Raw genomic sequence first — 24,073 nt, forward strand, 5'->3', positions numbered from 1 at the left:
GCTTGTGCAGGCTCTTAGGCTTTCCAGAGGTCACTCAGAGTATACCGTATGTGTGTCTTGTGTGTTTCTCATTACATATTTTACACCTCGCGCCTTCCATTTTTTTCCCCACCACCACCACCACCACCGTTCCTTCTACATGAAAGCTTTTAAAACCTGCTCGATAATCCTCAATGACCCCGATATCAACTCGAGAAGCTCCCAGAGCTTCAGCTTTAGGTTTCGCCACACCCGATATCAACTAACCTCCTCTGCCTGGTCGCTAAATGGCCCTGCTAATGACTCTCTCCCCCTGCACTCTCTCTCTCGCTCCCTCTTTATGTCATCCTTGCAGAGAAGCGATGAGGAATTACCTGAAGGAGCGAGGTGACCAAACTGTCATGATCCTGCACTGCGAAAGTTGCACAGAAATCCTATGGCAATGAGAAAAGGTGAGTTGAATATAAATACATTTGTTGGTATGCGTCATATAGAAAGGTCTCTTTGGTCCCTGGACGTTTGAGTGTTTACAACATTAAAATAAGATCTTCAGGGACCGTTTTAAAGCAGGTTTACTGGTGTAAGCGCCACCCTCTATTTGTCACCTCTGTATGTAATCACCAAATACTATTGTATTTCTAGTTTTTACTGAATTAGTTGAACAACTAATGAGATTAGCGATTACACCCCCTCTCCCCTCCCACCCCCTCAAATATGATGCAGTTATGTACAAAGTGAGTATCAGTGTTTTATCAGTGATGAGAAAAGAAGCTGCTATAAAGTCCCAAAGACGTTCCAAAATGATCCGTAGTCCCAAATAGGAAAATATAGGTCACCAACAGCCAGTGTGTTGTTTTGGGTTGTGTATTGATGTTTCTGTACTTTGGATATCTCCTTTTCCCATTCTCCATGTTGCTTTATCTCCCTGCTCGGGGTCTTGGTAAAGGGAGCTCTATCCTGCTCTGCAATCTGTTGTAACCTCCGCTGGGATTGACAATCCTGCGGCATTCACGGAAGCCACTGACCTCATACGTATCGAGCACATTAAAGACGGTAGACGTGAACTAACACCTAATAAATGACTCAGGAGAGGATGCTGCTGTCCGGGTGCACGGATTAGATTTACATAAGACTAAACCGAGACCATCGAGAGCCAACATTTATATATTGTGTATTTCATCCTTACAGAATTGCCAGCTGCTGGTGTCCAGCTCATATTGGATAAATATGCAAATGGTTTATTATTATTATTATTGTTATTATTATCTGTCTTGCCAGTGTATCTATCATCAAATGGAAAGCTGGAAAGCTACAAAAAAAAGTGGCTGTGAACATCATATAAATCCAACATGTTGACCTTTATTCACAAATGAGAAGTCGACTCCTTTATGGGCACGTTAGATCACATTGCTGGTGAAGAAGGAAAACACACTCTGAGCTGAGTGGGTACCTTGACCTCCTCTGACCTCCCGTATCTGCACAGGAAATGAGTCGGCGACCTTTTGGCTTCAGGCCACGTTCAGGTGAAGGCTGCTAAGAGCCTGAGAGGAAAGGGGGGGGGGGGCAGGGAGACAGGGGGTGTCTTGAGGGGTGAACGCTTAGAGCACACACAGTGGGAGGGTTCAAAGACCCGACCCATCAGATCCCAGAGAGTCACGGGGGAGATGCTTGATTGTAGTTTCTGTAGTTCCTGCGTCAGGCGATCACAGACCCGAACATTTTGCCCTCTTGACCCTATCCTCTTTCTCCCAAACATTTCCTGTAGCCCTCCTCTCACCTCCCTACCTCAAGCTTTCTCGTAGTGTGTATCTTTCTTCCCTCCCCCCCCCCCCTCCTACTCTTCCTCCCCCTTCCTCCGCCCGTTTTTCTGGCCGAGTCGCAGCTCTGCTTGCGATCTCATCGGGCCTATCTCTCCGTAAATCAGCTGTTGCCCGCCAACTCCGAGACACCTCTGAGAGTTGGAACGCAACAGACGAGAGAAAGAAGCAGAGACGCTGGGACGGAGACGGATTCCTCCCGGCAGTTTTCAGGCATCTCGTCCAGTTAAAGTAACACCGGCGAAGGCGATTTGTGCGGCGAGACGAGCCAACCGCGCGGCGCTCTCACATCCAGCGTCCTTGAACAAGATCAGCTGTAATGTTGCTGATTCATGACAGGAATGTCTTGCAGATAAAAAAAGGTTTCTGAATGAGTCTGTTAAGTAGGTCCCCGGGGGGCTCGATAGACAATCTACTCCCACCAGCGTTGTACACATCAGCGCCCCGACTCTGTAAATCACATGTTGCGTGTTTTTGCGCGTCTGTCTCGCACCTTCGACGGCGTCTTTCTGCGTCGCGAGGCGACGGCCCTGAAAGTGGGCGCGTGGAGAATGTCAAGGCACCGTCTCCCTCGTCTGCGCTTTTTATAGGAGGTGAAAGTAGACAAACGCCCACGGAGGCAGACGCTGGTGTTGCGAAACCGGTCGCTTTCCAGCCGCTCACTGACGCAAACACACACATTTATCTGAAGCGCGCCGGTTCAAAGAGACCGCGTTCGACTTTTTAACAATGTTGTTGAAGGTCGTGATCTCGACGACAGTGATTCTTATTTCTACCGGAGTGGGCCAGGCCGACCGTATGAACTCGCAGGGATTAGGGATTAGGAAGAAAGATGACTTTTCATTCAAAGTGGTGGTTTATATATCAGAACAGATCATTTCTGCGTTTGACAGGTCGTGGTAACATCTGCTAAATGAAGTTTGACAGTGTTGAGTCAGAAGGCTTAGAATGATTGGACCTCTCCGCATGCTGCAGCAGGTCTTTGACTGGTTTTGAACTCGGTGCAAGTCTGCCCTCTTCTGGTGACAAACAAGAGATGCACAGGGTTTTTTTTATTATTGATTATGGTTTTCTTTTATTTTTGCAATGTGTCTGTTTTTTTTAATAGTTGTTTTGATATTATAGCGACATGAAAAGTCATTAAAAAGCTTCTCATCTTGCCACCACACATTCGATTTTCTCTGGAACCTTAAAAATATTCTAGTTTTGTATTTACTGTTGCAAATTTAGATAAAGAAATTGAAAAAAATAACACAGGAAATAAGAGTACAGAAAAAAACCCACTTAAATACACCTTAAAATCAAATTTAATAAAAAAAATCTAATATTGGAATTGTTGTCATATTTACACCAAATAGTTTTAGAATATATCTTCCACTGACTGTGAACACGTCATGTAAGAATCCACATCCAACAAATGTGTGTGTGTGTGTGTTTGTGTGTAGGTTCTTCTGCCCTCCTCCCTGCGTGTACCTGATGGGCAGCGGCTGGAAGAAAAAGAAGGAGCAGATGGAGCGGGACGGCTGCTCCGAGCAGGAGTCGCAGCCCTGCGCCTTCATCGGCATCGGCAACAGCGACCAAGAAATGCAGCAGCTCAACTTAGAGGGAAAGGTGTGACATATTCGGCGTGATGTATTTGTTTGAGGAAAAGCGTTCTGGCCTGTGTCCTAACACTGTTGTCGTCCTCCCCCCCCCCCCCCCCCCGTCACCACCAGAACTATTGCACAGCCAAAACCTTGTACATATCTGACTCTGACAAGAGAAAGCACTTCATGTTGTCCGTCAAGATGTTCTACGGCAACAGCGCGGACATCGGCGTCTTCCTCAGCAAGAGGATCAAAGTCATCTCCAAGCCCTCCAAAAAGAAGCAGTCCCTCAAAAATGCAGACTGTGAGTTTTGCACGTGATTGACGGCTGCCTTCTGACTTGTATTTCTGGATGAGGGCCTCGTTTATTCTGTGTTTAGGCCTCATATGGTAACAATAGCAAACGCGCCAAGCTTCATAAGTGTTTCTGTGGGTGTTATCTTTAGTTGGTGCACGTTTTTCTGCTTGTTTGATGATTGTTTAAATTGTTTGGGGTGTAATAGGATTGAAGATTTACTGATATTTACGCCTCTGTAAAAGAACTTACAGTGAAAAACATTTCAATACCATGCAAACGACGTCACAAATTTTATCTCTCTTTATATTCTCATAACCGGTAGAATCTCTGTTACAATGATTAGTATATTCTTGTAAGTTTTTCTGTTTAATTTGATGTGTAACATCCCGTTTTTGTATGACGGGTGTGTCGTTTCATCTTGTCTTAAAGTGTTCAGGAAAACCTGCAGTGACGTTAAGAGTGGTGAGAAATTTGAGTACGACCCCAGATCGCATCAGGATAAGTAATTTAATGACACAATCAATTAAATGTAACGGAGATGTGAAAGGTTTAGAAGGAGAGACTGAAGCTGTAGGTTTTCAAAATGTCACTGTTTAGTTAATTTCTTCATCTGCATCATGTGAACATTGTTTTTTCCCCCCCTTTGTTAATAGTAACATTTCTCACCACTAGAGGGGAGTGTAGCTGTATTGAGATTTTCTGGGCCACCTGTTTTATGTCCCCTGCGTCTGGCCTCTTGTCACGGCGCCCATCAGACTGTAAACAACAGCTGACCTCAGAGCAACACGTCTTTTTGGGCGCCGCTTACATAACCGACTGTGTCCGTCCCTGTTCCCTCGTCTCCCGACCACGCAGTGTGCATTGCATCAGGAACCAAGGTGGCACTGTTCAACCGGCTGCGGTCCCAAACAGTCAGCACACGCTATCTCCACGTGGAGGGCGGCAACTTCCACGCCAGCTCCCAGCAGTGGGGCGCCTTTTACATCCACCTGCGTGAGTATCAGCGGAAAGTACGAGGTCTTGTGATCTGACGGCTCTTTCCCCCCGCGCTGCAGCGGAGTAATTGCACATCTGACTCATCACACACAAAGCCGACATTGATTGACAAGCGCGTATGAAGGAAAAAAAAAAAAAACGACAACAAAACAAGAGCCGAGCTCGTGGGCTGCCGGCGTTCACTCCCTGCGCTCTTGTGTTCACAGTGGATGACGAGGAGTCGGAAGGAGAAGAGTTCACTGTGAGAGACGGCTACATCCACTACGGCCAGACGGTCAAGCTGGTCTGCTCCGTCACCGGCATGGCGCTGCCCAGACTGGTAATAAACGTCCCTCCTTGAGGATTACGAGAGTCAAACTTTATTGGGGTGGGAGGGGGGGGGGGACTGATTGAGAACATGAAATGAGACATGGCTGCACACAAGGAGACTTTAAAGCAGAGGGGGAGTCAAACTAAGACGAGTTGAGACACCAGAAGGTTTCAGGCTCACAATGAGTCAAACACAGAGAAGTAAATGCTCACAAGAAGAATCAAAGGATCCCAGGAATGCCATTGCACCAGACCTCCAGCCTGCGCTTCTTTAAATATGTACGTTGGGTTAGTTGTAGAGATATTCAGTTCTCATAACAAACTCTTGTACATATGATAAGATGTCCCAATGTCCTGATCTGAGTCTGTCTTGATCGCTTCTGCTGAAGGTGCTTGAAGTGCATTAGATGTTGTTACTCCCTAAGACAGTCAGTCAACAATTCTGGTAAAAAAAAGGTAAATATTTATTAGAAATTAAAGAAGAACGAAGCCAAACTTTCCACACACTAGTTTCACATTTAAACATAAAGCTGGTCAACCTCTGAATATCTACAGTACCGTCACCCAACCAGCAGTGCTCATTTCAGATTCTCCGCTTGCGAGATCAACACAAAATCACAAAACTCATGAGTCACATCTCCAATGATGTCATGGGCTTTCTGAGCTGCTGTATTGTTGGGAGACGGTGGATGAACCTGATTTAAGAAGAAAATCTAATCAAGTCGTCGCAGTCCTTACATTCATTGATCACAAAGAGAAACGCTCCAGTTGCTCTTCTCTAATTCGTCCCCCTCCTGGTCTCTCTGTTCTCTCTCAGATCATCCGGAAGGTGGACAAGCAGACGGCGCTGCTGGACGCCGACGACCCCGTCTCCCAGCTCCACAAGTGTGCCTTCTACCTGAAGGACACCGAGCGCATGTACCTGTGCCTTTCCCAAGAAAGGATCATCCAGTTTCAAGTCAGTGCCCTCTCCCGTCTCCCACCCCGCCGCCACATATTTACCCGACGTCTGAGCTCGGCCTGTTGTCTCGGTCGTCTGTTTGCCTCACGCCTCCTCCTCCTCCTCCTCCTCCCCCCCCCTCACACCAGGCCACTCCATGCCCAAAGGAACCAAACAAGGAGATGATCAACGACGGCGCTTCCTGGACAATCATCAGCACAGACAAGGCCGAATACACTTTCTACGAGGGCATGGGCCCCGTCCACTCGCCTGTCACCCCCGTGCCTGTGGTAGAGAGCTTACAGGTATGGGGGGGGGCATCGCTTCTCTCTCTCTCTCTGGGATTTGACCTTCGGTTTGACTCTTAGCTGCCATGTTTGCCCGCAGCTTAACGGCGGTGGGGACGTCGCCATGCTGGAGCTGACGGGACAGAACTTCACTCCAAATCTGCGGGTCTGGTTCGGAGACGTTGAGGCGGAGACCATGTACAGGTCGGGGTTTGGAGATGCTAGTTCTTCCTGTTAATGCAGTAAAAGCGTAATCGTCCCTTTCTAGAGCGTTTGTGTGTTGACCGGTGGCCCAGCGAACAGTAACCACAGTGAGTTTTTTTCACAGCGACCTCGGTGCACAACTGCAAAATGAATCAAGCGCTTGAAACGACCGGGCCTTTAAGCAACAAAACACGACTACTGGGATCGTTTTAAAACTCCCAACTCAACAACCGATTTGTTTTCCCCTGCTCATGTTTTTAATCCCTTTTAATTTGTCTTGACTGCATTTGATTTATTATAACGTCTATCTTTTGTCCATTTTATGTAAACGTATGAAGTGTGAACTTTTAGATCTTATTTATTCTTTGTGTTTTTAAATGTGCAGTATAAATAAAGTTAGCTTAAAAGCTACATTAGCATTGGTCCCGTGTAAAAAAAAAAAAAAAATGCACGTCCTGAGAAATCAGAACCATCTTAGTCGATCCCGACAAAGCTGGACGGGCGATTGGGTGTCTTGTGTGGCGATCAGCAGACTCACAATGAACTGATCCCCCCCCCCCCCCCCGCAGGTGTGCAGAGAGCATGCTGTGCGTGGTGCCCGACATCTCGGCCTTCCGCGAGGGCTGGCGCTGGGTGCGGCAGCCCGTCCAGGTCCCCGTCACGCTGGTGAGGAACGACGGCATCATCTACTCCACCACGCTGACCTTCACTTACACGCCGGAGCCCGGGCCCAGGCCGCACTGCAGCGCCGCCGGGGCCATCCTGCGGGCGGGGAACTCCAGCCTGATCAGCAACAGCAGCCAGGAGCCCGGCGCCGCCGTCTACGGCCCCAACAGCGCCGCCAACCCGGGGGTCACGTCCTCGTCCTCCGCCGCCGCCGCCGCCGTGGTCTCCTAACGCACGCCGGGAGGCCGCTCGTTAACGACACGCCTTCAGAGCGGAAATATACCGGGAGGTATATGAAGACTATAGGAAATAAACAGAAACTGACTCACTCTAAAAGTGCTGCGTTATTAATTTTGGATACCAAGAAGCTGAAATGGAAAAAAAAAAAAAAAACAACCGACAAAAAAACGACAAACGAATCTGTGGGACAAAAGGAAGCGGACGCAGGGGGAAATCTGAAGGAGCGACACCACAAAAAAAAAGTTGTCAGCCGACAGGAGCACGCTTCTCCACACGCCCCCCCCCATACCCCCCCCTCTCCTGTGGTTACTTTGGGGACCCGCCTGTCCAGTCCTGGTGTTTTGGAAATGAGTGAAGTTCCTGCAGGCTCAGAGCACCAGCACCTTTCTACAGCTGTGAGAAAATGGGGAAACCCCCCCCCCCCCCCCCCCCGACAACGATACATCCACCGCGTACAAAACGACGAAAAGGAATTCTTTTTTTTTTTTTCTTTCTTTTTTTTTTTTTTACATTTCTTTCTCGCGCCTCCTCCTCCCCCCTCCTCCGTTTACGATCCCTCCTTTTCGTCCGGCGGGTTGGATGTGTCGTCGTTGGCGGGAGCGCGAGGATGCAGAGGGACACACCTGAAACGTGACGATAACATAGTTTTTATGGACCAAGGATCTTGTATAAGCTTTAGTAAAGGTACATTTTTCTCCATACCTTTTTTGTATTAAACATATAGTACACTTTTGTTACCAAATAGTTTCTATTCTTCCTCTGAGCGTTGGGCTTTTGTTCCCCCACCCCCCCCCCTTTTGAGGTCCAAAATCCCCCCCTTTTATGTTATTGTGACCTTACTACAAACGCCTGCTTTTTCGGTCTTTGGATTGACTTTGTTTTGATACTCTTTGCTTCTTCTGTTGGGGGAAAAAAAACCTGAAGTTTGTTTATTTACATAAGCAAAGGTTGGTTTTTTTTTGTTTGTTTGTTGTGTTGTTTTCTTTTTCTTTTTTTTTTTTTTTTAAGAAAATTGGGGAATAACCTCAGAGGGCCTATTTTTTATCCTTGGTTTTTATGAAGTCTTTAAAAAGAAAAGCTTTAAGCAACGCCTCTGCCTTGCCTGCAATACTCTACGTGCGCTATGTCTCCTGGAAACGTAAACACATCAGTACATCTCACACGGAGCCACGGCAACATTTGCAGAACACGTGAAAAAAAAAAAAACAACTAGACTTCCATTGTTACGGGGGGGGAAAAAAAAAAAAAAAGTCAAGTTTGCCATTTTTTCCCCCCAGACGACTGTAATAAGACTTAAAAGAATAGCCTTAGTACTGTATATTCTTACAAACCAAGTCGCATATCTGCTGTTATCCTACCGTCGCTCTGGAGTCCTGCACGGGTCCGGGCCTGCATCAGACTATTAGTCACCTGTTTATACAAAACCAACGGCGATGTGGCCTCCTCGCCTCCGGCCGATCAACCCTTTAAATACAACCGACAGCGCAGACCGACAGCGTGTCGATACAGAATAGTAAATATCCGGATGTTTGTGCGATCGCGCAAAGAAAAAGCACCGATTCGTGTTCTAAGGTCAAATCGTCTCCATATCTACCGTCACTTCTCCCTTAAATCCAAACAGTGGAAGTGAAAAGGCGTTTTTTTTTTTTTTTTGTCTGCACTTGGGAATGATTGGAGTCGTCGTACTGGGGAAATCTGTAACCGATCAGATGTTTGTTTGTTTTTTTTAGGGGGATTACGCTTTTGAATGGCAGCATTTCCGTCACAAATCCCTTAAACCTTTGCACAGGACTGTTAAAAAAATAAATAAAAATCTGTTTTCTAAGGCTCCGAACAATGTAAAACGGCACCAAGTCTGTCGGTTTGCTGCTTTATGTCGTAATTTGAAATCTGGCCAGTTCAAAAGTACTTTGCGGCCTCGATTGTGACAAATAATGTAGCAGGACTCTGTGTTGTCTGGTGTGTGAAGATCGCTGGCTTCAGAAATATTGCCTGGACTGACATGTGAACACATACACACACACACACACACACACACACACACACACACACACACGGACCCTGTGCAGGACTCCGCTGCTCCATCGTCACAGCTACCGTGTCGTGAAAGTCGAATATCCACACCCAGCGAAGTGTCTTCCAGTGTGATGCTGTACTTCCTGGTGGCATTTAACTCGGAAAAAAAAAAAAAAAAAACAGAAAGAAAGACAGAAAAGAGAGGGACTCTTTTCAATTTGATGTGGCCTTACTGAAAACTTCAATTACAAAAACAAAGAGAAAAGTTTTTCCTTTTTCCTTCAAAGAAAAAGATCCTTCACCTTCCTCCTCCTCCTTCTCCTTCTTCTTCTTCTTCTTCTTCCTCTCTGCTGTTTACTCGTCTTGGAAGAACCTGTGCACGGCACAAAAAGCAAGCTAAACGCCTCGCTTCTTATCACGGGAGCTCCGCCGTCCCTCCGACCCGCCGTTCTCATGCAAAAAGCAGCCTTCTGAAGGACCTTGGCCTTCATCCTTGGTGTACAAGTACAAGTAACACAGTTGTTTTGTTTTGTTTGGTTGTCTTTCTTTTGTATTCTCATGCGGTGCCCGGCACCTTCTCACTTTTTTTTTTGGTACAATGATATTGTCTCACGAGCGTCGTAAGCTCCTCTCAGCCTTCTTCTGATTCTCTCTTTCTTTTAATACGTGCGGTGGATTAGCGTCTTCTTTCAGAATGTGTGTGTGTGTGTGTGTGTGTGGGTAAGTGTGCCTGGTCCGAGTAGTTGCACTCATACATGTTCATGGCAACAGCGCCTCCTGTAGGGAGTATAAAGGCCTTCTAAATGTTGTATTATTGGAATACGTGCTTTTTTTTCTCTCTCTCTCTCTCTCCAAAAAAAAACAACAAAAAAAACAACAGCAATATTGTACAGGTCATTTCATTGTTTTTGTCCGCCTGAGCACTAGTTCACCAGCCAGCAAATATATATATGTGTGTGTGTGTGTTTCATACTGAGTCAGACTCGCTCCATTTTTTTTTTTTTTTTTTTTGTTCCGACTCCTCTCCGAGAAAAATTGGGTGTTTTTCAGTCTTCCACCGGGATCCAAATGTCTGAATTATTGTGGATAAACATTCGAAGGCAATACTTGTGATACCTTACAGTACGACTGTATTCACTTCTGGGAAAGGAAACAAAAAAAACAACAACTGAACAATACTGTAACTTGAATGTCTGCTTAATGAAGTATTTCAGCATTTTTGTTTTTCTTACTCACAGATCCTTAAAACAACAGGAACAAAAAAAGGGTGCCGCGCCCTCTTCCATGTAAAAAAAACAAAAAAAAAAGTTAACTTATGCCCCTCGTTCGGCCCTCCTCGCCCACCTGTGTGTCATTCATGTTAAATGTTTTATATTGTAATATTGATATTTTTTAAATTATTGGTACAAAGTCTCCCCCTTGTCTTATGTCAAAAAAACAACAACAACAACAAAAAGAGAAGTGCATTATTGCCCGTGCTGCCTAGGTTGGCCTGGGAGTTGTGTATTTTGAAATTTTTTTTTTTTTTGTTTGTCTTATTTTGAGAGAAAAAAGGCCACTTCCTGTCTGTCCTGGAGCGAGTGGAGGAGTCCAAGGTGCTGCAAGCAGCAGTGTAGCATCACGTCTCGACCCCCCGGACCCTTTACTCTGTGGGATGGAGGTCACCAAATCTTAACTGTAGATTTTTTTAACTTTGCGTCTTTTCTCTTTGTCGTCCAGCTCTACGTTTTGGTTTTTGTTTGTTTTTTTGTTTTTTTATTACATAAACTGCATTTAGCATCATACCACCACCGACCCCGACAGCTACAAATCGATGAGGTCATTTCTTTGTTTACACGTCATGTCGCCTTTAAAGGTACAACACGAGCCACTGTAGCGTCCACTAATTTGGTTTAAGTGGACGTTAAGTGGAGTTACAGCGCCGCCTAGTGGCCTGGCATGTGTACTACATCCTCCATAGTGACGCGTGAAGGGGAAAATGACTGGACGCTGCTCATGTTGTACCTTTAAGCCCCGCCCCTCCCCCCTCCCACCGCCGCCGCCTTCTCTTTCTGGAGGCCGAAAACAAAAGCAGCTTTTATTCCCGTCGGCTCAAACTGCTAAAACTAAAAAAAAATAAAAGAAACAGTGTCGCCTTGACAATCCGAGCTGGTTTACGGTTGATTTTCCTCTTGAAGCGCCTGGAGTTTGAAGAGAAAGGGACGACGCGTCGCGCCGTCTAAAGGGTCGCAAAAGAAAAATGTTACATGCCTTTTGTTTTGTTTTGTTTTTTATTTTCTAATATCATTAACGTGGCGACGCAGCTTTCAGAGGGAAAAGAAACCACCGTCTCATTAGATGCTTGAAAGAGAATACTTAACAGTTTGTTTGTTTTTTTTCTATCTGTATGTGTGTGTGTGTGTGTGTGTGTGTGTGTCTGGTCGTTTTTACACCTCCAAAAGCAGCTGTTTTTTGTTTGTTTGTTTGTTTTTATAATGAGCTCTGAACAATGTATGTATCCTCTAATATGCCAAATGTCTTTTTATAATGTAGTTTTCATGCACTGCTAAACGAAACAGGGCAGAGTGAGAGGCAGCTTTAAACAAATTAAGAAAAAAAACAAACAAAAAAAAGAATAAATAAAGGAGTGTGGAGCCCTTCTCTGTCGCACTCAGCCTTACTTCTTCTTCAGACTCTTTGGCTGTTTGCACTACAGAGCGCTAACCTTTCTATTTCTCTCTCCCACATGTCATCCGCACTTCTCCCACCATCGTTTTTTTCTGTGTACATTTTCTCACCTCGTTTTTTTTTTTTTTTTAACATGCAGCTTGTTGTGCTTAGCTTCGCTACAGACGGCTCACTCTATTTTTTTTTTTTTTCGGTCATTTTTTTTTTCTCTCTCTCCTCCTCACCTTGTTCCACCCTCTTTCACTTCTCTCACTGTATCTGTGTATTATTCTAGTAACTGGTAAGCAGAGGTGTCATTGTGGTAGTATACTCAGTGCTCAAAGGGTTGCTGATGGTAGAAACCTGTGCCGTTTGTAACATTTAGCAATAACGTCAAAAACAAAGGGGATGGTTTTTTTTTTCCAATTTTTTGTTTGTTTTTGTTTTGTTTCAGATTTTTTTGTTTGTTTGTTTGTTTGTTTTTATAACATACTTTAGTTTGTTTTTGTACATATTGCAGCTCCAGACATTGCTCAAATCTGTATGTCATTAAAAGAAGAAAAAAAGAAGAAAAAACTTGCAATATTGGCATAAAAACGAGAAATAAAAAAGTGATATAATATCTGACTCGTGTTTTGGTTCTTTTTTTTTTTTTAATGGTCACCTGAAGCATTCGTCAGTACATTTTTTAAACTTTTTTTTTTTTTTTTGTCCCATGTTGACCTCCACAGAAATACATGGATCCAATCACTTGTGTTTTTTTTTACATTCAGCTGTGTGCCCAAGTGAAGCCACATCATCATGCAACAGGACTAAAAACTTGTATTTTTTATCCCCCCCCCTTTCCATTAAACACAAAAAGTAACAGAGCCACAATGAGGTCATGTTATCGACACGAAAACAAGTAAACGTAAGTTGCTACATCGATGCTGCGATTATCTGACGGGGATGAATCAGTGGAAATCGGGTGGAAATTCCCGGGAATTCGCTCTTTGAAGAGGAGCTGCAGGTGGCGCGAATCCCACAGCGCGATAAGGCCTCTCCAGTTCCCCAAGAACACACAGTACTGAGTCCCTTAGTAACACACACACACACTTTTCCTTCATATTTAAGACGACTGTTATAGAAACATAATTGACCGCAGTTCCGTTTTTGTTTTTTTTTGCGATGTGCAAGCAGGACACATTTCTATTGCGCAGCCCTGGTATTTTATATAAATTATTAAACATATTTTCAGCAGTTATCGAAGCTCTTCCCAACATTAGTCATGCTGCCTGCTAAAGTAAATAATTGCGTAACAAGCAGATGCATGACGCCATGTTTTGTGAGCCAGAATTAGATGTTTATGTTGAGGTGCGCAACCAGCAAACGGGTTGGGGAACCATTGTTGTTGTGTCCCGTCTCGACTCTACTGCGACTTCAGTGCCAGATTAAGGATGGTCAATCTGAATCGCTCCGTATTTTCCAAACACGACACACCTGTAATCCACCATAGAAATGTATTGTCATTTTTTTCATTACTTGTGTAATTTGAACTGTGGCCACTAGGGGTCCCCTGCTCACTTTACAAGCAGATTAAGTGATCATTTTCAAAGCATTTGAACATCCCAACCTCCCAACATTTTTGAATTACCATTTGATCGTAGAGTTTAAATTCTTTTTTTTTTTTTACGTTTTCTTGCGTACTTACAGCTAGCATTGGTTCAAAAGCCACGTTTTCAGGGTCAATCTGTGTTTTTGACCATTCAGGTTGACAAACTCCTTCCAGCCTCGGGGTTAGGTTCTAAAAACACCTTGAAATGTGCTCTTTGCTTCTTCTTTTTTTTCTTTTAAATGGCCCGGCGTCTTCGCTTTGACCTATCTTACCGGGCCGAGCAAGAGAACTGAAGTTGTGAAATAAGTCATTAAGTCCAACGCTTTTGTCACCGAAAATCGCTCATCGCCTCAAATCGCCGTGGAGATTGAGGTGGATTGGAGTCAAATTGGCTTTTTTCTGCCCCGTCGAATCTTTAGCGTTCTGGGTCAGACCTGTCGGCACCCCCCGTCCCCCCCCTCCCCCGAGGCTGAAGGCGTTCAGGCGATTTGGTCGTTAGCTGCTATACGCCCGCGTCCCGTCCCGCGCCGAGCCGAAGCATCTGTGCCGCTCATCAACTCTACAAGCTTTACATCACACGCCGCAGATTTCCCTTCATATGTTCGTGGCGGGGGCTGGGAGAGGGGGGGGGGGGGGGCGTCTCCGCCCGGCTTATGTCAGCTCGCTCCACGCCGAGCCCCGGATGCCGGTGTAGGTGAAGCGTGTGCTGGCTCCGCTCGGCGGCGTATGACCATTCTGCTCGGGGGTCTTCTGCCCCGCTCTCGACTTGCCGCTCGCTTTTTCTTTAGCCATCCTACTTCCGGCTGACCGCCCCGCTGGGCCGCCGCCGCCGCCGCCGCCGCCGCCCCTGCAGCAGCTGCAGCAGCCGAAGGTGGCGAGCATCCCCTGGCGGAAGCGCTTGTTCATGAAGCAGTAGATGATGGGGTTGACGCAGGCCGAGGTGTAGGACAGCAGGTGGATGAAGGAGATGGGCGCGCCCGTCAGGCGGTAGGCCGAGCGCTGGTCGAAGGCCTGCCACGCGTTGACCACGAAGACCGGCGTCCAGCACAGGAAGAAGAGGAAGACGATGACCAGCAGCATGCGGATCACGCGCTTCTTGGCCATCAGGTTGGACGTGGAGCTGTTGCTGAACGCCCGGCTCATCCTGGGCTTGCCGCCGGGGCCGCCGCCGCCGCTCGCCCCCGCGCCGATCGTCGAGCTCCTGTTCTTGGACGGCTGCAGGTAGCACCCGTCACTGTCGCCGGGTTTGATGCTGCCGGTGCTGGGTTGTCTCTCTGTCAGGGAGAAAGAAGAAAAGATGAGTTTTTATAACCACAGAAATGGAACTTCAGCAGTCAGATCTATAGATCTATAGATTTCCTTCCTAGTGTCCTTGAGCAAGGCCTTAAAACAACATCCTTTTACCAATTCATTGATGCAAAAGCTGATAAATCAGCGAGGCGGCCATCTTGGATGGGTCTTCGTTTCGCCTCCAGTGTTTTCACATCTACAACTACATCTACAACTTTCATGCATCTTCGTTCGTTTACAAACATTTCTTTGTAGAAGTATGATCCTTTTCCCACAATGCAATGCTGGTTTGGTAAGATACCTGATTGGATGAGGACCTACTGTGACCAAATCTAGAGATTTGGGTGTGTTTTGCTATGAGGACTTTCCAGTGCCGTCTCAGTGAACAATGGCACATTGTGCAGTGCATCAGTACATCAGCCATGATACTACCAGGACTTCAGACCAGCGACTTTTCATCCAAATGTGGAGTTAAAAAGTTTATTAATAAAATAACTTTGAACCTTTTTATCTGGTAACATTTCACGTAAAAGCCGTCACGGCTGAAGATAAATAGAAAAGAGTGAATTATTGTTGCAGGAGGCGGTTTGTCGACTGCAGTGGCTGATTTTTGCACCTTCAAACGGATTCCATTTTACAGGAATAGCCTAAATTGAAGTCACGGTTAAAAGTCACTGAAGTGCATCTCAGCCGTGCGGCTGGATGAAAGTCTAAGACAACAATAAATGTCAATACAGCCAAGATCTTTTTATTGTAACCTGTGAGCTTCATACCTCGGCTGGACTTCCTGCTCGACAGCTCAAACTTGATTCCCCTGTAAAGCTCCAGGGAGATGAGGCCGTACGCCGTCATCATGACAATGCCGGGAATGAGGAAGAGCAACAGCAGGAGACACACATACCTGGGAACGAACACAAAGCAGGTTGCACGGGGACGCCGTCGACTGCGGACGTGTCGGGGGGGTGGGGGGGGGGGGGGGGGTGCCCGGGGCTCACCAGGACTGCTGGATCATGTCGTTGGGCCACACCAGCCTGCACATGTGGCCCGTGCTGTTGTTGAGGCGGGTGAAGGGCTTCAGCGTGCTGGAGATGGGGTAGGGCAGCATCAGGATGAAGGACGCCACCCAGGTGACGGTGATGACCTTGGCGGCGTGGGACTTGGTCTGCCAGGCCCGGGAGGTCAGCGGGTTGCAGATGGCGCTGTAGCGCTCCAGAGAGATGGCCACCAGGTTGAAGGTGGAGACGCTGACGGAGACGCCTGGACGGAGCGGGGACACATGGTTTTTGGAGCTCTGGCGTCAAGTCGGGGGCGCCGGAGGCGACGGGCAACAGCCGACCTGCCGCCACGCGGCTTAGATAATGTGAAAATCATTAAAAATGTGTTTTTTCTACAATCATGCAATATAAACTGTATTTTCCTCCTTCTAATTTGGTTGATTATGGAAAATCATCATGCGATGTGATTCGACGTAACATAACATAACATGTCTTGATGTAGAACAAAAAGACAAAAAATACTAGTTAGTCTCATAATGTTTGGTTTTTAAATGGCTGACTAGTGATTTTCCTTTTTTTCTTTTTGAACTTTCTGTGGAAAGAACAACTGCCCCCCTGGGTGATAATACAGGTTTTTAATCATCCATTTTAATGAAAATAAATCAAAATGGCCAAGTTCAAATGATCAAAAATATTGTTTTTATTGAATTTTCATTCAAATTAAACAGTCTTTTTTTAAAGATTTGAATTATTTGAGTTTCTGTGCCATAAACATCCAATTTATTTGATTTAAAATCAATTCCAATGTGTGGAGATCCACGCTTATAAAGCTAATCACACTTTATCAATCCCCTTGGGGGGGGGATTCTCGGGAGCTTCTAATTGGGGTCAAAGGTAAAGAAAATTCAACAACCAGAAGAGGAGAACCATCATATTTGAAATCTAAACCTACAGCAGCGGCACTCGGAAAATTCTCCAGCCTGAAACACGAGATTCATCCAACGTTCAGCTTCAGCGCTGATCTTGGTGCTTTTGAGACGCGACATAACCAGATCTAACAACCCTAACAACACGACTCAGAAATATAATAACTCAGATGCTTGGTAATTGCTGAAAGGTTCAGAACGCTGTTTGTTTTTTCCCCCTCACATTTCACACTAATTCTCCACTGCTGAGCATCTCGCCGGATCGTCATCAACACCACGGCCGTACCAGGAGGTTCTATAAATACACTCCAACAATCATCCCGGGTTCGACGCGCGAGGTGTGACACGTGGACGGATAAACACGGGGACAAGTGACGCGGCGATCCCGGAGGACGAGCGAGCCGCTAAATGGAGAAAAGGGGACGTAAGCAGAAATGGAAAAAAAAATCACATTTCGCCGCCGACCCGTAATTGGATGAGGACGAGACATTAAGTGTGAGACGCGGCTTCTCTAATGACGGCACTTTTATTACGAGGCTCCCGGCGGCTTTCTGAGAGGTACAGGAAGAAACCTGGGGATTTGTCAGAGTTACAAGCAAATTAAAGCCACGAGCTGATTCGGGTCCCCGGTCGACTTGAGTCATCGCCTCAAGAAGTTGTGCGTATGGAAGATTTCAAATCCCCGACTTAAAATCATTAAGCACCATTCAAACAGATGGCCAGTAGTACATCATGTGGCTCATTTATACAAGCATGTTAAAAAAGACTAATGTGGCTTTCATCACCTCTTATTGTAGCTTTATTCAATCTTCTGCACACTGGATGCGACAGGGATATTTAAGAACAATTTAAACTGTTAATAAAAACAGACAATAATCACTATTTTTCAGTTCAATTTTGATTTAGTTGTCATACTGTATATCCGAGTGAGTGAACTCCTTTAAACAAATATATTAAAGGGACAATTATTAGTAATGATAATGTGGGAAACAGCTTTTGTTTGAAGTATCAAACGTGACCTCAAAATGAAACATTATTGAACAAAAATAAACCAAATATTTATCATCCTGTACTAAATGTAACTGAATCGGTTGGGATCAACAATCAAATCAATAAAACTATTGGTTGAAATTATTTAAAATGTAGTTTTTGCGTGCAAATTATTATCAAACTCTGTATATTACATTATATTACTCGAGGTTTATTTCCTCACATCAACACTTCTGCATTAACATTATTTAGAAATACAAAAAAGTTAAATCAAACAACCACTTATGGATGAATGGATCAATAATAGATCAGAATGACACTTTATGTCAAAGTAAAGATGTGTTTTTCACATTTTCTCTTTTTTTTGGGGGGGGGGGTAATTGCATTTGAATTTTATTAAATTCTATATTGTACACTTTTTTCTTTTTAATGCATTTATATTTTTATATATTGATTCATCCAGTCGTACACTGGTGGACAATCCATCTTGACTTTCAATGATTTAGCAAAGTGTACGTCTGGAATCGACACACACACACGCTCATAGCACCAATTAACCTCAAATGGCACAGAGAGAAACATGCAACTCCTGTATGAAGTCACAAAAACTAGGACTTGAACAGGAGATATTCTCACATATTCATACACATTAATTAATGTATATATTTTTATTGAATCATTCATCTACAATCTCGTGTTTTAACGGATTTGGATGCCACTCACCCATGAAGTACATGGCCAGTTTGCAGATGCCGGTGCCGAAGATGAAGTCCCTCATGAGGTTGGGGATGAGGGTGAAGGGGATGCAGACCAGGGACACCAGCAGGTCGCTGACGGCCAGAGACAGCAGGAACAGGTTGGTGACGGTCCTCATGCGTCGGTTGCGCAGCAGGACGGCGACGATGAGGCTGTTTCCCAGGACGCTGAGGAGGAAGATGAGGCTGTAGAGGACGATCCGCACCGTCTGGTTGATGTCTGGGAGAGGAAAAAAACACATTAAACTACTTTAAACCGCAAACTGGTGAAGGTTTGAATTAAAATAATCATCATATATAAGCGACTAAATGGAACAGAGGTTCAAAAATGCGCAAAAAGTCTTGCCTTTGTCGTCTATATTTGATATCTATGAAGAGGATATCGTTCCACTTTGTTCACTGGACATGTGCATACTTTCTATACAGCCGCGTGATAGTTAAAAAAAACATATAGCACACCGCATCAGACTTAAAAATTATTTGTTCCTTTGCGTTACGCGCACAGACGCAGGAAAAAACCTCCCCGCAGCAGAAAGAGTGGAGAGTTTAGTCATAAATGTGACACAGTCACCCTGAACACAACGATCTAACCTCCGACACGACGTGTGTTGCAGATTTATTCCATAAGTAAATAAATAGTTAAAGGCTGATTAATCATCCAAACCTTGAGGTTCAGCCGCCGCGTCCTGCTCGTTCTCGCACTCGGAGATATTATTGATCCCAAAGTTGCACAGAATCTTGTTCAGATCGGTTGAATTTAGGAGCATGTCGCGTATTGTGAACGTCTCCATCTCGCCTCCTCTCCTGAATCGTCAAATTAACAACTCAGACACGCGGGAAGGCGAAAAAAAAAAAAGAACATGGGAATGAAAAGAACAGAAGATCCAGCAGAGAGCTGGGAAGGGATTTGAACCAGCCGTGGTGGAACCATGAAGGAGACGCAGAAGAGACGACGATGAAGGAGAGATGATCTGTCTCTCCAGAAGTTTGTGTGCGCTCCTCCCGGTGCGCTGCGCTCCTCTGCCGCGTCCCGCTCGCGCGTGGATGAAGCGCATTCTCGAGCTCACCGCCCGCCTTCAGTACGCACCCCCATCCTCCTCCTCCTCCTCCTCCTCCTCTTTTTAAAAGCACCAACTGCTCAATAATCGTAGTCATATATATCAGCATGGCGAAGAATTTAAAGCTTGCGTGGCATTTAAGACATTTCCGGGCTTATTTCCAGGACACAATTTGCGTAAAATTCAAACTTTGAAAGCGCGAGCATAAAATATAAAATGGCTTTACGTAACCATCTGAGTTGTTGCGCTCCAATTTTTTTAATTTTTTTTTTAATTAAGATTGTGTTTGTTTCAGCAGCAGTATGGAAAACACACTGAGGCGGAATGTAATTGTTCTGGGTCGAGAGATTGATAGTTATCACCCAAACTCGGAGCAGCGGTGAATCCGTATGAGCTCAGAGAATAATTAAAAGACTCAGATTTGATGAAGACCTTCGACGAAGATCCTCACATGTGAGACAAGCATGTTGACATTTCAAGTCCTGCTAGGATTTTCCCGAACTGATCCAACAGAGAACAAAAAAAAAAAAAACAATTCCCAAACAAACGAAAAAAAAAAAATCGTTGGTATTTGTGCAGCTCAGTTGCTTCGTCTGTTACAAGTCCTGTCACGTCCAGGCAATTTTGAAAACAGTCCAGATTGCCTCACACAGAGGTGCAAATAATAATCTAATGGAAGCAACTGGTTGCACAGCATTGGTGCGAAAACAAGCCATATATTCATCTTGCGCTCGATTTGAAGTAAATACTTTATGTGATTGAAGCTCTTTAGCTCCATAATATCAACACCGATGTTAATTTACCTTCAGACTGTATGTGACCAGCGTCATCTGTACTTCCTTAGGCAAGGCAAGCCAGGATGTTTCCTTTTGTTATTGTTTTTGACTCCAAATAATATCAACGATCAGTGTGAATCTGGACCGTGTCGCTCATAAAAAAAACAAGTCAAGGCAGAAATCCGGGTGTAATTATTGCCTCAACTCAATGGACTGAATTCAACTACCAATAATAAAAAAATCGCCTCACTGCCATTTGAAGAAAAAAAATAATACAGCCAGAATTAAATGATTTCTGAAGGACTCGGAGAAACATATTCATGCGTTTATTTATGGAATGGACACACGGATGGATGAATGGATTATAGGTGTTAGTAAAATAAAAAAAAAGAGAAATAAACATGTAGACATGAAGAGTCACTCACCTGTGGTAAAAATTCATGCTGCGTCTATGCAATGTAGCACGTATGCTAACGTTAGCCCGTACGCTAATGCTAATACATTGGTTGTAAGCATATGCAAACACGAATAATTAGCGTGTATGTTAATGAGAGTTATGCCCGGTTATTATGCTTGATGGTTGTGACTCGTCTTTTAACTGCCGTCAGATGTGGACCCTCAAGCAACTTGGGAGGTTATTAGCCAGAGCTGAGCACGTACGTGCCACTCGTGTTTCCAGCAGGAGGCGCTATGTCTGACGGCAAATTCAATAATTTTTATTTTCATAGCTTAGAAACTATGCAGAAATGTACTTTGTTGCACGTTTTGACATTAGAATGGTTAAAATTGGACATAAAAACAAACACACATTAAAGACTGAAAACTGTTTATGTATTTTCTTCGAGCATTCACATTATTCTGTGTAAATGTCTGTAAAAGAGGTGAGCAGTTTCTTTTTCCATCCTGGCTGGGGGCGTGGTTTAATTAGCATAACATAAAGTGTACCTTAATTTGCATATTTTAATCAGACACGTGACTGAGGTGCCAAGATCATAGGCTGATGACGTCACAAAAGATCATAGCCATTATTTGCCTTTGATGTCAAGAGACACAGATCAACAGCTTCATAACTTCATAACACTTGTTGGATGAACCTTTTGTCTGCACTTTACTCTTGCATACAAAATTATCTCAACTGCGGCGATTTTGAAACTACAAGGACCTAGGACCAGCTGATACAGAAGCGACAAGGTTAGTTTTCAATATCTTTTAGACTTTTTAGAAATATCATAATTTTTCTACAATTGTTTACCCATATAAATGAAAAATGAGGATGAAAAAACTCTTCTTCAACTTTGAACCACTTCAGGTTCACCATACTTTCAGCTAGAGACTTCATTTAACTCTTAAAACATTGCCATATCTGTCCACTGTTCTGGTGACGTTCTCTGAGTTCCACAAGAAACGAGGAACTGTTCAATTGCGCTTGCAACTTTAATTATGTACAAAACTCTGTTCATGACAATAGTGTTGCTTTTCTGTGCACTCTTCAGCTCAAATTCGAAAGCTCAACAAAGACGAACATGCATGCTCCAAGAGTCTTCCCCTCTCTCCACGACAAAAACAATGAGAGCATCAGGCCTCCTCTTCGTCCAAACACAAGAGGACCAAGCCCTCCGTCTGTGGGAAACTCCGTGCCCGTGGTTGATCTGCAGTCTTCAACAAAGACCAACTACATCGGCAAAAGGCCCAATTCGAGGTTCTTTCCCTGGATCTTTGACGACATCAACGAGAGAATCTGGCCTCCTTGTCACCAAAACGCAAGAGAAGCAAGCCCTCCGCCTCTTGGGTGCCAGTCTGTTCCATGGAGCGATGCGACCAAATACTGCGAGGCCTCCATCTGGTTCAAGGAATTGGAGCTCAGCCACATGATGGAAGACACAAAGGGTGTCCAATGTGAGTCTACATGTGTGATAGTTTAATAGCTCTTATCAGGGCTTGAGAAGAAGAAAAACATTGTGTCAAATTCAATCAAAAATTATTCACTTACATTGTGGTTCTTTCTCTCTTTCAGAAAAATGTCTGCGGGACATCCAAGCCAAAGACAAGAAAAAAACTTGAGAATGTTTACTTGGTAAATAAAGTATTTACCAAAACAAAAAATGTCTTGTGTGAATAATTTGGTCAGATTTTTCGATGTATCAGAAAGGAATAGTGGATTCACTATAAAGGAATATTGATTCACGGTTCAAATCAGATCGACCCGTTTCCAACTTGTAAAGTTCCCTTTTCACAATTTTAAAGCATTAAAAATGCATTTCCAGGTACGTTTTAAGTATCGTTCATGAGTTAGTTTACAAAATGCACATGCTGGCGAACATTGCCGGCACATTGATTGTTTGAAAGGAGCTCAGAGACAACAAAAGGATGGAGACCCCTGCTTTAAATAGTCTCAGGACTAAGAACAACTCATATTTACTAGTAGAATATGAAACATCCAGACCCCAGAGGTCCTCAGGAAGCAGTTTACTTGGAAGAAACATGGTGAAGCAGCTTTTAGTTCCTATGCTCCTCAACTGTGGAACAAGCTTCCTGCTGACAAACTCAGTTCTTTTCAGACGAGACTTGAAACCTTTTTATTTACTCAAGCTTTCCATCAAAATAGATGTGACTTTTTTTTAATAACCTTTCTCTTCATAAAGATTTAGCTTTATATATAATGCCACTTTTAATCACTTTGCTTTAATGTATTACATAATGTTCACCGATTAAGATTAAGATTGTTATTCACCTCGTTTTAATGGACTTCCTTTATTTCCTTTTAAATCACTGTGAACTCCGTTGTGTCTGAATCGTGTCGTAGAAATGGGGATGGTTGTTCACATGTTTGAATTCCACAATGAACAGGTCGCCACTGTGGTTCTCTGAACATGACCCTTGACCGTTGTTGTGCCTGAACGAGTTCACTTAATGCTCGTTCATATTTTGGGCGAACGTGAACTGAACATGCTGTATTTCCGCCTGATGAAAGTAACAGTGAACGCCCTCATTCTGGCGTTTGTGAACTCTGCTCTCACAGTTTGACGTGGTTTAAGAGGGTTGTCAGATTTTTTGAGCCTTCCAGTGGAAAACCTGGCTGAAGCACACTGTAAACAGGCCTTAACATGTTGAGAGGGACTTGTACCGCCGCATGCATCATCAACATGCGACGCTTCACAACACAAACAAACAGAAGACAACAGCACTGCCTCAGACTCGGCCTCGATGATTAATCCTTCATCTTCGTATGATTAGTTAAAATAATTTTATGAAAAGGTCAGTGATGATCCAGGTGGAAACATCTGACCTTTTAGTGTAAACTTTGCCCGCCGGGTTTCAAGAAGCTCTGAGCATCAACAACATCAACAGCAAACCTGAGATGGCACATTTAACTGAAGCAACTGGCGAGACTATAAAAGACCCTTCAAGCAGCATGTTTAGGAGAATAAACTGTAGCAGTTGGCTGATAGTGGGACTGAATGGGGGGGAAGCAAGAGGGGAATGGCAGTATTCTGAGGTAATAGCTCGCAGAAACATATTGGGGGGGGGGGGGGAACTATGAACTACTTCACTTTTGGAACTGAATTATGAACTATAAACTTCATTTTAAAATCTGTGAACTGAACTTTGAACAAGTTCATGTTGAAACTGAACCCCCACAAGCTCCCGAATGTTGCTGCACACCACATCATGGAAATAGTAAGGGTAAATGTGGAATTGCCCCAT

At 44.4% G+C, this 24,073-nt stretch overlaps 2 protein-coding genes across 2 annotated transcripts; one reads left to right on the plus strand and one right to left on the minus strand.

Annotated features, from left to right (window-relative positions):
• The first annotated feature begins 334 nt into the window (after positions 1-334).
• On the plus strand, positions 335-7,736 carry rbpjb (recombination signal binding protein for immunoglobulin kappa J region b). The gene is given in 10 exon segments (XM_080519440.1): positions 335-392; positions 394-431; positions 3,242-3,407; positions 3,512-3,686; positions 4,536-4,673; positions 4,883-4,995; positions 5,803-5,943; positions 6,075-6,230; positions 6,313-6,416; positions 6,986-7,736. Coding segments are annotated over 10 exon segments (1,410 nt in total). The 5' UTR covers positions 335-341; the 3' UTR covers positions 7,314-7,736.
• A 6,493-nt stretch (positions 7,737-14,229) lies between these two features.
• On the minus strand, positions 14,230-19,325 carry cckar (cholecystokinin A receptor; the record flags this gene model as incomplete). The annotated part of the gene is made up of 5 exons (XM_080518823.1): positions 14,230-14,852; positions 15,642-15,769; positions 15,864-16,125; positions 18,503-18,754; positions 19,199-19,325. 5 exons carry the CDS (start codon positions 19,323-19,325, stop codon positions 14,230-14,232), a joined length of 1,392 nt encoding a protein of 463 aa, XP_080374949.1.
• Between the last annotated feature and the right edge of the window lie 4,748 nt (positions 19,326-24,073).

The sequence above is a fragment of the Blennius ocellaris genome, assembly GCF_963422515.1.
Source record: "Blennius ocellaris genome assembly, chromosome: 23".
NCBI classification, from domain to species: domain Eukaryota; kingdom Metazoa; phylum Chordata; class Actinopteri; order Blenniiformes; family Blenniidae; genus Blennius; species Blennius ocellaris.